This window comes from Oncorhynchus gorbuscha, linkage group LG03 (assembly GCF_021184085.1).
Source record: "Oncorhynchus gorbuscha isolate QuinsamMale2020 ecotype Even-year linkage group LG03, OgorEven_v1.0, whole genome shotgun sequence".
Taxonomy (NCBI): domain Eukaryota; kingdom Metazoa; phylum Chordata; class Actinopteri; order Salmoniformes; family Salmonidae; genus Oncorhynchus; species Oncorhynchus gorbuscha.
Window position 1 is genome coordinate 38,099,938 of NC_060175.1, and position 13,154 is coordinate 38,113,091.

The 13,154-nt window shown below is 43.0% G+C and overlaps 1 protein-coding gene across 3 annotated transcripts in view; it reads left to right on the forward strand.

Moving 5' to 3' along the window:
• Nucleotides 1–13,154, forward strand: part of cdc42 (cell division cycle 42) — a 38,677-nt gene that overhangs the window by 16,853 nt on the left and 8,670 nt on the right. For all 3 annotated transcript variants that reach the window (XM_046342459.1, XM_046342460.1, XM_046342461.1), the window contains 4 exons: nt 11,546–11,686; nt 11,836–11,908; nt 12,364–12,473; nt 12,578–12,775. In XM_046342459.1, the coding sequence (XP_046198415.1) occupies nt 11,582–11,686; nt 11,836–11,908; nt 12,364–12,473; nt 12,578–12,775 (486 nt within the window). In that variant the 5' untranslated portion in view covers nt 11,546–11,581. The remainder of the gene's footprint in view (nt 1–11,545; nt 11,687–11,835; nt 11,909–12,363; nt 12,474–12,577; nt 12,776–13,154) is intronic.

Consider the following 13,154-nt stretch of genomic DNA (forward strand, 5'->3'; position numbering starts at 1 on the left):
ACCTCAAAAGTTATTTAAATTTGAGTATTTTCATAAAACTAGAGTTATGGATGTGAACGGGTCCCAAAAGAAACTGCAAATGACACTGCACTTCTATCTCAAATTTACAAAGTTTTAGCAATTTCATTCTAGATCGTTAATGACAGATGTTTTATTTCAAAGATGAAATGTTTTTTATCAACCACCTACTGAGTAACACAGAAGGCCTGTTGTCCACAAAAGGTCATGGACTGGACCACTTGACCAGCTGCCACCCAACCCTTGTCCTCCTTGGCTGGCAAGATGTACACATCCTGTGTGGTCGTTACTCCTCAAGAACTGGATTTCAACTGCATCAGTCTATATCTGTTACCAGTCCAATGAACTGCCTGTTGGATTTTGTGGCTTTATATTTGACAAGAAGGCAGGTCCCTGTTTTTAATGTTCACGATTGGAGCTGGACAAGGACTGGTAAATCAGAGGATTGGTGTGTTTAGGTGGCAGTACACTGCTCTTGAGGACACTGCACAAAATTGTGCTCAGCTTATTTACATGCAGATGGAATAGTCTCTCACTTTCCCCCATGAGATGTGCTCAACATGGATGGCCTGGATCAGGTCTGATTTCTTTCCACATGTCCTCCAAGTGATGCTTCTGGGTGGAGTCTGCTGTCTTGTCCAATGTAATCAGCTTCATCTGTATATTCAGTCATCCCTGTTTTGCCACAGCTAAAAAGGTTGCTGCATTGTTTACCCCCCCCAGTTCACTAGTAACCATAGCAGCACCCACCCGTAGTTTCACAGATAATCCCCAAAGCCAACTTCTCTTTTGGCTGCCTTTCTTTCCATTTTTCTGCTCCTCTTTTGCACCCCGGTATCTCTACTTGCACATTCATCTTCTGCACATCTGTCACTCCAGTGTTAATACTAAATTGTAATTGTTTTGCCACTATGGTCTATTGCCTTACCTCCCTAATCTTACCTCATTTCCACACACTGTATATAGACTTTTTTATTGTGTTATTGACTGTATGTTTGTTTGTTCAATGTAACTGTCGATTTGCTTGATCTTGGTCAGGTCGCAGTTGTAAATGAGAACTTGTTCTCAACTGGCCTACCTGGTTAAATAAAAAAATGCTCCGGTTAGCATAATGCATTGCAGTTCATATGAGAATGTGAGTGCACCCAAAATGGATCAATCTCATAGATTAAGATTGCCTGCTTGTTAACATAAACACACTTCAGAAGCAGTAGGAAGTACATGAACATTTTATCATTATTTTATCATGAGCATGTTATGAAGCATCCTTAACTGTCACATCCTTTACGCTTAGAACGAGTACTGACAAAGGCAACCGGTTACACATCACCTAAGCCCTTTATGAAAGATAGCTTTGCATAGAACATTTGCATTCAATCATACTGGAAATGCTACTTTTAATTCAAAAACTTTACGAACGTGACACTGCCTGTCCAAATCAGCATTCTCTCTTCACTAGATTATAATTTTACATACTAGCACTCAATGGACAATTATTTTGTATTTATTTGCTATTGTTAAATTAACCTTCCAACTTGGTCATAAACACAGGAGGACCGATGCGAGTATCAAAGCAAGTTATATCTGGTTGATGTGAAGAGCCTTATTTTGAGACTTTGTATCCCATGTTGTAGCAACAATAATATTACATTTGGAAGGCCACCTGTAGTCTGTACTTCAAAATACATACATGCATTCAAGGTAAATTTGAAAGTAGTTTAATTAGGAAAATAGCTATTTTAGTTTTTTTTCATGCACAGGTTGACCATGCACTGCTGTAGAAATATAGAATGGCCGTCCCCATTCAAGTCAATGATGGCATAATGGGTGGACTGGCGAGCATTGCGATTGTACCTATAGGTGTAAAACTAGGTTGAAGATAACAACCTAGGAGCAGAGCAGGAAGTGTACCCTTCCAATATGTGCTGTGACTTGTTGAGTTCAACTCAACTGACATATAAACAAAAATACATTCCATTGCATGAGCCACATCAGTAAACGTTTGAATTCATTTTCTATATTCGCATGAAAAATTATTGCACCACAATACCAGGCAAGCCTTTGCGAGTGTACCCATGACTTTACCAGTCAAATTTCCAGGGATTGGCCTGTTTTATTGATTATATTTATGTGTGTGCTGCTGCAGCAGCAACCAATGACTAATTTGCTACAACTTTTTCAGCAAGGAGCAACAAAGCTATATCATATTGTCAAAGGTCCAGTGCAGATGTTTTTCTCGTAACAATTAAGTACCTTAAAGTGATTTTTGTTTATTTTTAATTTAAAAACAATGTTTCTTAGCAAAGACATTTCTCAAGCAAGAATATTGCTAGGACTATCTGGGAGCGGTCTGAGTGTGGAGGGGGAAGCTGAAAACTAAACTCAGCAAAAAAAGAAAGTTAATTTGTATGTATATATTTTTTTTAAAGAATCTTCATTGTAAAGGGTTTAAACACTGTTTCCCATGCTTGTTCAATGAACCATAAACAATTAATGAACATGCACATGTGGATTGGACGTTAAGACGGTAGGCAATTAAGGTCAGTTATGAAACCGTAGGACACTAAAGAGGCCTTTCTACTCTGAAAACACAATAAGGAAGATACCCAGGGTCCCTGCTCATCTGTGTGAACGTACCTTAGGCATGCTGCAAGGAGGCATGAGGACTGCAGATTTGGCCAGGGCAATAAATTGCAATGTCCGTACAGTGAGACGCCTAAGACTGCGCTACAGGGAGACAGGACGGACAGCTGATTGGCCTTGCAGTGGCAGACCACGTGTAACAACACCTTAACAGGATCGGTACATCCAAACATCACACCTGCGGGACAGGTACAGGATGGCAAAAACAACTGCCTGAGTTACACCAGGAACGCACAATCCCTCCATCAGTGCTCAGACTGTCTGCAATAGGCTGAGAGTTTGGATTGGGGGCTTGTAGGGCTGTTGTAAGGCAGGTCCTCACCAGACAACATCGGCAACAACGTCGCCTATGGGCACAAACCCACCGTCACTGGACCAGACAGGACTGGCAAAAAGTGCTCTTCACTGACGAGTCATGCTTTTGTCTCATCAGGGGTGATGGTCGGATGTGTTTATCGTCGAAGGAATGACCGTTACACCGAGGCCTGTACTCTGGAGCGGGATCAATTTGGAGGTGGAGGGTCCTTCATGGTCTGGGGCGGTGTGTTACAGCATCATCGGACTGAGCTTGTCATTGCAGGCAATCTCAACGCCGTGCGTTACAGGGAAGACATCCTCCTCCCTTATGTGGTACCTTTCCTGCAGGGTCATCCTGACATGACTCTCCAGCATGACATTGCCACCACGCACAGAACGAGCAGAATGGCTGATTTTCAGTGTTCTGCCATGGCCAGTGAAGAGCCTGGATCTCAATCCCATTGAGCACGTCTGGGACCTGTTGGATCGGAGGGTGAGGGCTAGGGCCACCCCCCCCCCCCCCCCAAGAAATGTCCGGGAACTTGCAGGTGCCTTGGTTGAGGAGTGGGGCTAACATCTCACAGCAAGAACTAGCAAATCAGGTGCAGTCCATGAGGAGGAGATGCACTGCAGTACTTAATGCAGCTGGTGGCCACACCAGATACTGTTACTTTTGATTTGTGTCCCTTTGTTCAGGGACACATTATTCCATTTCTGTTAGTCACATGTCTGTGGAAGCTGTTCAGTTTTTGTTGAATCTTATGTTCATACAAATATTTACACATGATAATTTTGCTAAAAATATACGCTGTTGACAGTAGGAGGACGTTTCTTTTTTTGTTGAGTTTAGCCGTTATTGGTAAAGAGGATTCGAGCTCACTTACTGGTCTAACTAATTTAGCACCAAAACAGGCTGAAATGTTAGGTCTTTTCAAACAGCTCTTACACTAAAAGGGGATTATCATTTTTACAAAGAGGAAATATAGCCTATTCAGTGCCTTCAGAAAGTATTCCTACGCCTTGACTTCTTCCACATTTTGTTGTTAGAGCCTGAATTAAAAATGGATTGCATTTTTTCTCTCACCCATCTACACACAATACCCTATGTGAGAGCATGTTTTTAGAAATGTATTGAAAATGAAATGCAGAAATATCTCATTTACATAAGTATTCACACCCCCGAGTCAATGCATGTTCATCACATTTCGTCATGATTACAGCTGTGTAGGTTTCTCTTAAGAGCTCTGCACACCTGGGTTGTACAATATGTACACTTTTTAATATTCTTCAATCTCTCAAGTTGACATTCAATGTCATCTTGCTAATCAGCTCGTGTAGATTTAGCCATGTTTTAGGTTAATGTCCTGCTGAAAGGTTAATCTGTCTCCCAGTGTCTGTTGGAAAGCAGACTGAACCATGTTTTCCTCTAGGATTTTACCCGTGCTTAGTTCTAATAAGTAATTTTTTTTGTCCTTGCCATTGACAAGTATACCCATAACATGATGCAGCCACCAATGCTTGAAAATGAGGTGGTACTCAGTGACGTATTTTCCCTGAACATAATGCTTGTAATCAGGACACGAAGGTAATTTCTTTGCCACTTTTTTTGCAGTTTATTGCCAACATGATGCATGTTTTGGAATTTTTTTATTTTGTACAGGCTTCAATTTCACTCTGTCATTTAGGTTAGTATTGTGGAGTAACTACAATGTTGCTCCATCCTCAGTTTTCTTCTATCACAGCCATTTAAACTGTACCTGTTTTAAAGTCACCATTGAACTCATGGTGAAATCCCTGAGCGGTTTCATTCCTCTCCGGCAACTGGGTTAGGAAGGGCGTCTGTATCTTTGTAGTAACTGGATGTATTTATACACCATCCAAAGTGTAATCAACTTCACCATGCTCAAAGGAATGTTCAATGTCTGCTTTTGCCCCCTTTATTACACATCTACCAATAGGTTCCCTTTGTGAGGCATTGAATAACATCCCTGGTCTTTGGTTGATTCTGTTTTGAAATTCACTACTCTATTGCGGGACATTACAAGTAGTTGTGTGGAGTACAGAGATGGGGTAGTCATTCGTAAATCATGTTAAACACTATTGCACACAGCCCATGCAACTTATGTGGCTTGTTCTTAGCAAATTTTTACTCCTGAACGTATTTAGGCTTGCCATAACAAAGGGGTTGAATACTTGACTTCATTTTTAATAAAAACATAATATAAAAAAACATTCCACTTTGACATTATGGGTGGGGTATTGTCTCACTAGCATAGACAGTTTCAATTTAATCCATTTAAAAAAAAAAGTATTGTATTAAACATTCACCATATTTTTACATTTGAAGCATTCAGCAGACTCTTGTATACAGAGCAACTTACAGGCGCAATTAGGATTAAGTGCCTTGCTCAAAGGCACATTGACAGATTTTTCACCGCCCGGGGATTCGAACTAGTGACCTTTCGGTTACTGGCCCAACACGCTTAACCACTAGGCTACCTACTGCCAAGAAAATTACGTTTGTATTTGCACTGAGACAGTAACCGCAGAAATTGACTCAACAACAATGCCTGGCAATTCTGTCAGCTGTTCGTTACACCCATTTTTATTTTTGTTCCCTAACCATTATGATGGTTCTTATTTTCATGACTGTCTTCATCATAACCATCTGTTACACGATTATACGGTCATTGTGGCAGTGTCTGTTATGACCTGCTGCTGGGTACTCTGAATCACTTTTGTGAGATGTCAGTGAGTGGCTTTGAATTCTATGCTGTGCGTTGTTGTGATCTAGCTATGTGTGCTGATTGAGCTGTGCTATGCTGTGCAGCGCTTCTAAACCGATGACGTTATGCCTCAGCTTAAAGCCGCAGTGACCCACTGTCTGCACGGGGAGGGGGAGGGGAAGGCTGGCTGGTCAGAGGGCGGATGGAGGGCGAGCAATAGTACGGCGGGTGGGTGTAAATGGTCGTCTGTCACACTAATGCAACTTGGCTGAGGATTCAGCCTGTTTCCCTGGGCTAGAGGACAGCCTGGGCTAATTCAAATGTGTTGTGCCAATAACCTCTGACAGTGTAGTTTTCTGTGCATGTGTAAATATGAGATTGATTTTGCTTCTAGATGTTAGTGTGCATCGTCTAGGTCTAGCTGTCATCAGTGTCCAACGTTCAGTTTTTTTTTCTTTTTTTTTTTCTCAAGGAAAACTGTTTCTTCCCCGTTCCTCTCTGTGCTTACTGATTCCCACCCCTCCCAGTAAAACAGAAAATGTCAGCAATATTGTGACCTTGGGCTTGTTCAGTTTATGGGTACAGAGTAGATGGATAAACTATAAAGATCAATGTGTTTTCTCTAGCCTCACAAAACCCTGTGTTCTCCATCTCACTGACAGAGCCCATTTTCCTATGCCAGCAGCTCAGCTCTGCTGTGTATGTGTGAAGAACACTACTCTATTTAAATTACCCAAATGTCCTTGTCTCAGTTCTCTCAATTAGGGCAGTGTCTGGAGGTGTGATGTATAGTTGCAGTACACGCCCCTTTCCCTTCCCATCACCCAGATCTATCAGATGAATGGATAAGCAATATTCCTGAGTTCCATTCAACCCATTTGAATGCTATTAAAGCCATCCCCATAATGCAGAAGAGTTTGTCCCGTGCAAGGGGTTGTTTTACAGACCGGGCCTTTCACGGCTATTGAACAGGAGATCTCTGGGTGTTAGGCATCCAATAATCACTGTTGTACTACTTAACCAACAGTTATTTCTAACTGTACTGAGATTTTGTCTCCGTGACAAGATAAAGAGGATGAGAGGTGGACAGAGGGAGTGTGTAATGAAAGCAGCGTTTATGTAATGAGCAAGAGCGTAAGGTGTGTGTGTGTGTGTGTGTGTGTGTATGTGTAATGAGATGGAGTGTGTATTCAGCGAGGTGTGTGTGTGTGTGTGTGTGAGGGTAGCGAAATAGAGGGAGATAGTGTGCATTGTTATGAGAGGTAGGTAGTTTGTATGTAACCAGCATGTGAGTGATGGTTCAGAAGACAATGGGGGAGAGTGTTGTGTAATATAGGCTTGGGTGGTATCCAGATTGTCATACCTACATACCAATCTTGTGCCATACCAGGATACCCCACTCCGCCTTTGTAATCCAAATGTTAGCAATGCTCACAAGTACATGTAAAATCCCATAGAGCATGCTAATTAAATGCTAAAAAGCAAGGCTCTTGATCTGGGAGGGGATTCTCTGCTGTCATGTGAAGCTTGATTTTTGGAAGAAGCTAACCACTTAGCTAGATGGCTAACTAGCTACTAAATTAGCAAACCAAATGCACCACTACAGAGAATTTAGCACATTTTTACACGGTTAACTTAATAGCTAAGATATCTAGCGGGCGAACATTTGGTTGTGAATTCCATATTGTAACGCGATCACCTGGTGCGTGCTGAATAAAAGTGACTCACTCACAAGGCTCTGGTCTCGTCATTGTGACCTTGTAAACAAACACCTCACGACTGAGAACTACCGGTAAGTGTCATGATGAAAAATTGTGATATGTGAAATGAAGAACGCAGTCCTTATCTCCTAACGTGTATTGCAGAAGTTGACTTAAAGTATTTTACTTAAAGTAGCTACAAATCTTCAAATTTATTTGAAAAACCACCCTGTGGCTATTTCCAAATACCTCGGTATACTGCCCGGTATACTGCCCAAGCTTAGTTGAATTGTGACTGGCAGGAAGGGATGGGTGTTTGAAATCATTTGACTCTTCAAATAGTATCAGGACTTTTTGTCAGATATTCAAAACTTTTATTTATTTTTAAGTATTTTTTTAAACCTGAGCGCTACTGCGCAAAGATGAGACTTGTGCGCTACTGCGCAAAGATGAGACTTGTGCGCTACTGCGCAAAGATGAGACTTGTGCGCTACTGCGCAAAGATGAGACTTGTGCGCTACTGCGCAAAGATGAGACTTGTGCGCTACTGCGCAAAGATGAGACTTGTGCGCTACTGCGCAAAGATGAGACTTGTGCGCTACTGCGCAAAGATGAGACTTGTGCGCTACTGCGCAAAGATGAGACTTGTGCGCTACTGCGCAAAGAAAGACTGCGCAAAGATGAGACTTGTGCGCTACTGCGCAAAGACGAGACTTGTGCGCTACTGCGCAAAGACGAGACTTGTGCGCTACTGCGCAAAGACGAGACTTGTGCGCTACTGCGCAAAGACGAGACTTGTGCGCTACTGCGCAAAGACGAGACTTGTGCGCTACTGCGCAAAGACGAGACTTGTGCGCTACTGCGCAAAGATGAGACTTGTGCGCTACTGCGCAAAGATGAGACTTGTGCGCTACTGCGCAAAGATGAGACTTGTGCGCTACTGCGCAAAGATGAGACTTGTGCGCTACTGCGCAAAGATGAGACTTGTGCGCTACTGCGCAAAGATGAGACTTGTGCGCTACTGCGCAAAGAAAGACTGCGCAAAGATGAGACTTGTGCGCTACTGCGCAAAGACGAGACTTGTGCGCTACTGCGCAAAGATGAGACTTGTGCGCTACTGCGCAAAGATGAGACTTGTGCGCTACTGCGCAAAGATGAGACTTGTGCGCTACTGCGCAAAGACGAGACTTGTGCGCTACTGCTACAGCTGCGGAGGGTATTGGTCGGTGCCGAGCAGACTGAGGGAGAGGGAGACTCTAAGGGAACTTGACTACAGCAAAACTAGAGAACTTGTAGCAACCACTATTGTTTATCATCCCATATAACCATGCCTGTCTTGCATGGAGTAGCCTAGAGAAGCTAGCTAGCTAGGCTTATTGAGGGCACATGCTCTGCTTTCTTCCCAATGCCATTCAGATAAAACAGCCTGCCTGTTGGGTTGCTCATTGTAGCCTAGTCCTCATTTAGCTAGCTTTTAATTTGGAATTGTATTCCATCTTGCATTGCATTAGTGAACTTGTACTCCTCTTCCGCTTTGATTTGCCAACATAAACAAGCTACACGTGAAGGATACAGTTCTTTTTATGGGTCATGCGGTGGTCATCATAACTACACTGAAGTTAATTTAATAAAAGTAATTTTAAATGTCTCTTTACCCTTATGTAACACATTTTTCACAAACGAATACTCCTACAAGTATTTGAATACTAACACGGATATTCAAATAACCGTGCACATGCCAACTGGCAGGCAGACTCTGCAGAGCTCTGTCTCACCTTTTTAATTGGGTGAACTTCAGCACATCAGGATCTCAACCGGTCATCTTCCTCAACTCTGGTTCTCGTGTTCATTTAGGGGACAGTATGTTGTCACTACCTCAGTCGCAGTCCAACCACAGTGCTTGGAATGAATGTGAATGAAGACAATTTTGTTTTTTTACACTAGCGCTGGCAGTTGGCTATACAGCAGATTAGTCATTTTCAGCCAGGTACTTTTTCTACTTTTCAGTTTGCTAGTCTGAGAAAAGTATGCTGAGCCCTCTTCCGCTAGAATGAACGATATGCATCTTTGAGTGAACGTGGTACCATCAGGCGTTCGGAAATTTTTCCCAAATATAAACCAGACTTGTGGAGGTCTACAATTTTGTTTTCTTCTGAGGTCTTTGATTTATTTTTATTTTCCTATGATGTCAAGCAAAGAGACACTGAGTTTGAAGGTAGGCCTTGAAATACATCCACAGGTACACCTCCAATTGACTCAAATTATGTCAATTAGCCTATCAGAAGCTTCTAAATCATTTTCTGGAATTGTCCAAACTGTTTAAATGCACAGTCAATTTAGTGTATAAACTTCCAACTTCAACTGTATATGTATTCAGACCCATTACTCAGTACTTTGTTGAGGCTGTAATCGCTGCCAAAGATGCTTCGAGTCTTCTTGGGTATGACGCTACAAGCTTGGCACACCTGTATTTGGAGTGTTCCTCCCATTCTTCTCTGGAAATCCTCTCAAGCTCTGTCCGGTAAGATGGGGAGCATTGCTGCACAGCTATTTTCAGGTCTCTCCAGAGGTGTTTGATTTGGTTCAAGTCCAGGCTCTGGCTGGGCCACTCAAGGACATTCAGGGACTTGTCCTGAAGCCACTCCTGTGTCGTCTTGGCTGTGTGCTTAGGGTCGTTGTCCTGTTGGAAGGTGAACCTTCGCCCCCAGTCTGAGGTCCTGAGCGCTGTTCAGCAGGTTTCCATCAAGGCATCTCTGTACTTTGCTCCGTTAATCTTTCCATCGATACAGACTAGTCTCCCAGTCCCTGCCGCTGAAAAACATCCTCACAGCACGACGCTGACACCACCGTGCTTCACTGTAGGGATAGTGCCAGGTGTCTTCCAGACGTGACACTTGGCATTCAGGCCAAAGAATTAACTTTTTCATCAGACCAGAATCTTATTTCTCATGGTCAGAGTCCTTTTTTACTGAGGAGTGGCTTCCGTCTGGCCACTCTACCACAAAGGCCTGATTTGGTGGAGTGCTGCGGAGATGGTTGTCCTTCTGGAAGTTTCTCCCATCTCCACAGAGGACCCTTGATCTGTCCGAGTGATCATCAGGTTCTTGGTCACCTCCTGACCAAGGCCTTTCTCCCCGATTGCTCAGTTTGGCTGTGTGGCCAACTCTAGGAAGAGTCTTGGAAGTTGCAAACTTTTTCCATTTAAGAATAATGGAGGCACTGTGTTCTTGGGGACCTTCGATGCTGCAGATATTTTTTGCTATGCTTTCCCAGATCTGTGCCTCGACACAATCCTGAGCTCTATGAACAATTTCTTCAACCTCATTGCCTGATTTTTATTTTTTACATGCACTGTCAACTGTGGGACCTTATATAGACAGGTGTGTGCCTTTCCAAATCATGTCCAATCAACTGAATTTACCACAGGTGGACTCCAATTAAGTTGTAGAAACATCTCAAGGATGATCAATGGAAACTGGATTCACCTGAGCTCAGTTGAGTCTCATAGCAAAGGATCTGAATACTTAATTAAATAAGGTATTAGTTTTAATAGATTTGCTAAAGTAAAAAAAACACCAAAAAGCAGTTTTTGATTTGTCATTATGCGCTGTGTGTGTGGGTTGATGAGGGGACTTAAAAAAATAAATTTTAATAATGCTCTAACATAACAAAATGTGGAATAAGTTAAATGGTCTGAATACTTTCCGAAGGCACTGTAGCTGAGAAAATGCATCTTCAAAGGAAGCTTAAAGCCTAGTAAGTCAGCAGACTCCTACAGGATTCTTTAAAGGCCCAGTGCAGCCAAAACACATTTGTTCTTTTTTTATTTTATATTGTAAAACAGCTGATGACACTAACACTAAAGTGTGATTTAAAAAAATTAATTTTATATATATATTTATCAAGTGTTATTTCCTGAGTTGCTGGTTGAAAATACAATCTAGCATTTGAATGGACCAGAGGCTACCAAAATAGGCTGGCTACTCCATGTGCTTGTGGAAAACACTGCAATCGAATTTTCATTCAAGTTTCATCTTATTTTAGAATAGTTTAAACAGGGTGCTCAGGAGTGCTCATGTTAGCCCGTTGTTTTGACACTACTAGCTACCCCCACGGCTCTATCTGACCGTCACTAATCATTCTCTCCCCTTTTCTCTCTAGATCTTGAATGAGTAAAGAGGATTCTAAAGCACAGCTATGCAGACGATCAAATGTGTTGTGGTGGGGGATGGAGCTGTGGGTAAAACCTGTCTGCTCATCTCCTACACCACAAACAAGTTCCCCTCTGAATACGTACCCACGGTAAGTACTTTATGCACACTGACACTCTCGCACTGACACTCTCGCACTGACACTCTCGCACTGACACTCTCGCACTGTCTCAAACCCCCTCCCCTCCCCCTTGCCCTCCCCCTTGCTCTCTCTACCCTTCCCCCCTCTCTCTGTTGCAGGTGTTTGACAACTATGCTGTAACTGTAATGATAGGAGGGGAGCCCTACACCCTGGGGTTGTTTGACACTGCAGGTAAAGTATGCTCCTCTTCAATGCCCTGTCTCATCGTGTGTGTCCTACTGATGACTAAGGGTAGCTAGGTTCACTAAGCTGTAGTAAAGGGACTGGTATTGTTATAGAAACAGCCTCCCATCAGCTGCTTCTGTGTGTGTGTGTGTGTGTGTGTGTGTGTGTGTGTGTGTGTGTGTGTGTGTGTGTGTGTGTGTGTGTGTGTGTGTGTGTGTCCTTGCTATTTTAGACTGGTGTTAGTCTTGGTTTGTATACAGTGGAGAGGTTTGACTCTGCCTCAGTCTGCTCAGACACACCCTGCCTTTTCTGGACAGCCTGAATACTGACACTAAAGTCCCTTTGTGTGTGTGTCGGTATGTGCATCGAAGTGCTTGTGTTTTAGTGTACCCTACAAAAGTTTGAACGCATGTTGCATTCCAGGTGTGTGTGTGTGTGTGTAACGTTTGTTTTCTCTCCAGGTCAGGAGGACTATGACAGGTTACGGCCTCTGAGTTACCCCCAGACAGACGTCTTCCTTGTCTGTTTCTCCGTCGTATCCCCCTCTTCCTTCGAAAACGTAAAAGAAAAGGTGGGTCTACGCTCCCCCTCTTCTTCTCATATCCTCCTTCTGCCTCTCTTCTAGTCTCTCCCTCCTCCACATATCACTCTAACCTGTGTGTGTGTGTGTTCCAGTGGGTTCCAGAGATCACCCATCACTGTCCAAAGACCCCGTTCCTGTTGGTGGGGACTCAGATAGATCTGCGAGACGACCCGTCCACCATAGAGAAGTTGGCCAAGAACAAGCAGAAGCCCATCACTCCTGAGACGGCAGAGAAACTGGCCAGAGACCTCAAGGCTGTCAAATACGTTGAGTGCTCAGCTCTCACGCAGGTAAGACCAGACACTCTCATACAATCCCACACAGACACGCAACACACCCCAGCCACCTCACTTCCACATATGTACACACACACTACCGTTAAAAAGTTTGGGGTCACTTTGAAATATCCTTGTTTTTGAAAGAAACATTTTTTTGGGGTCCATTAAAATAATATCAAGTACACCTTGTTAATGTTGTAAATTACTATTGTAGCTGGAAACGGATGATCAGCAACCATCACTCCTGTGTTCCAATGGAATGTTATGTTAGCTAAATCCACGTTTATAATTTTAAAAGGCTAGAGCCCATTTGCACCGTTCTGTGAAGGGAGTAGTACACAGCGCTGTACGAGATCTTCAGTTTCTTGGCTGTTTCTCGCATAGAATAGCC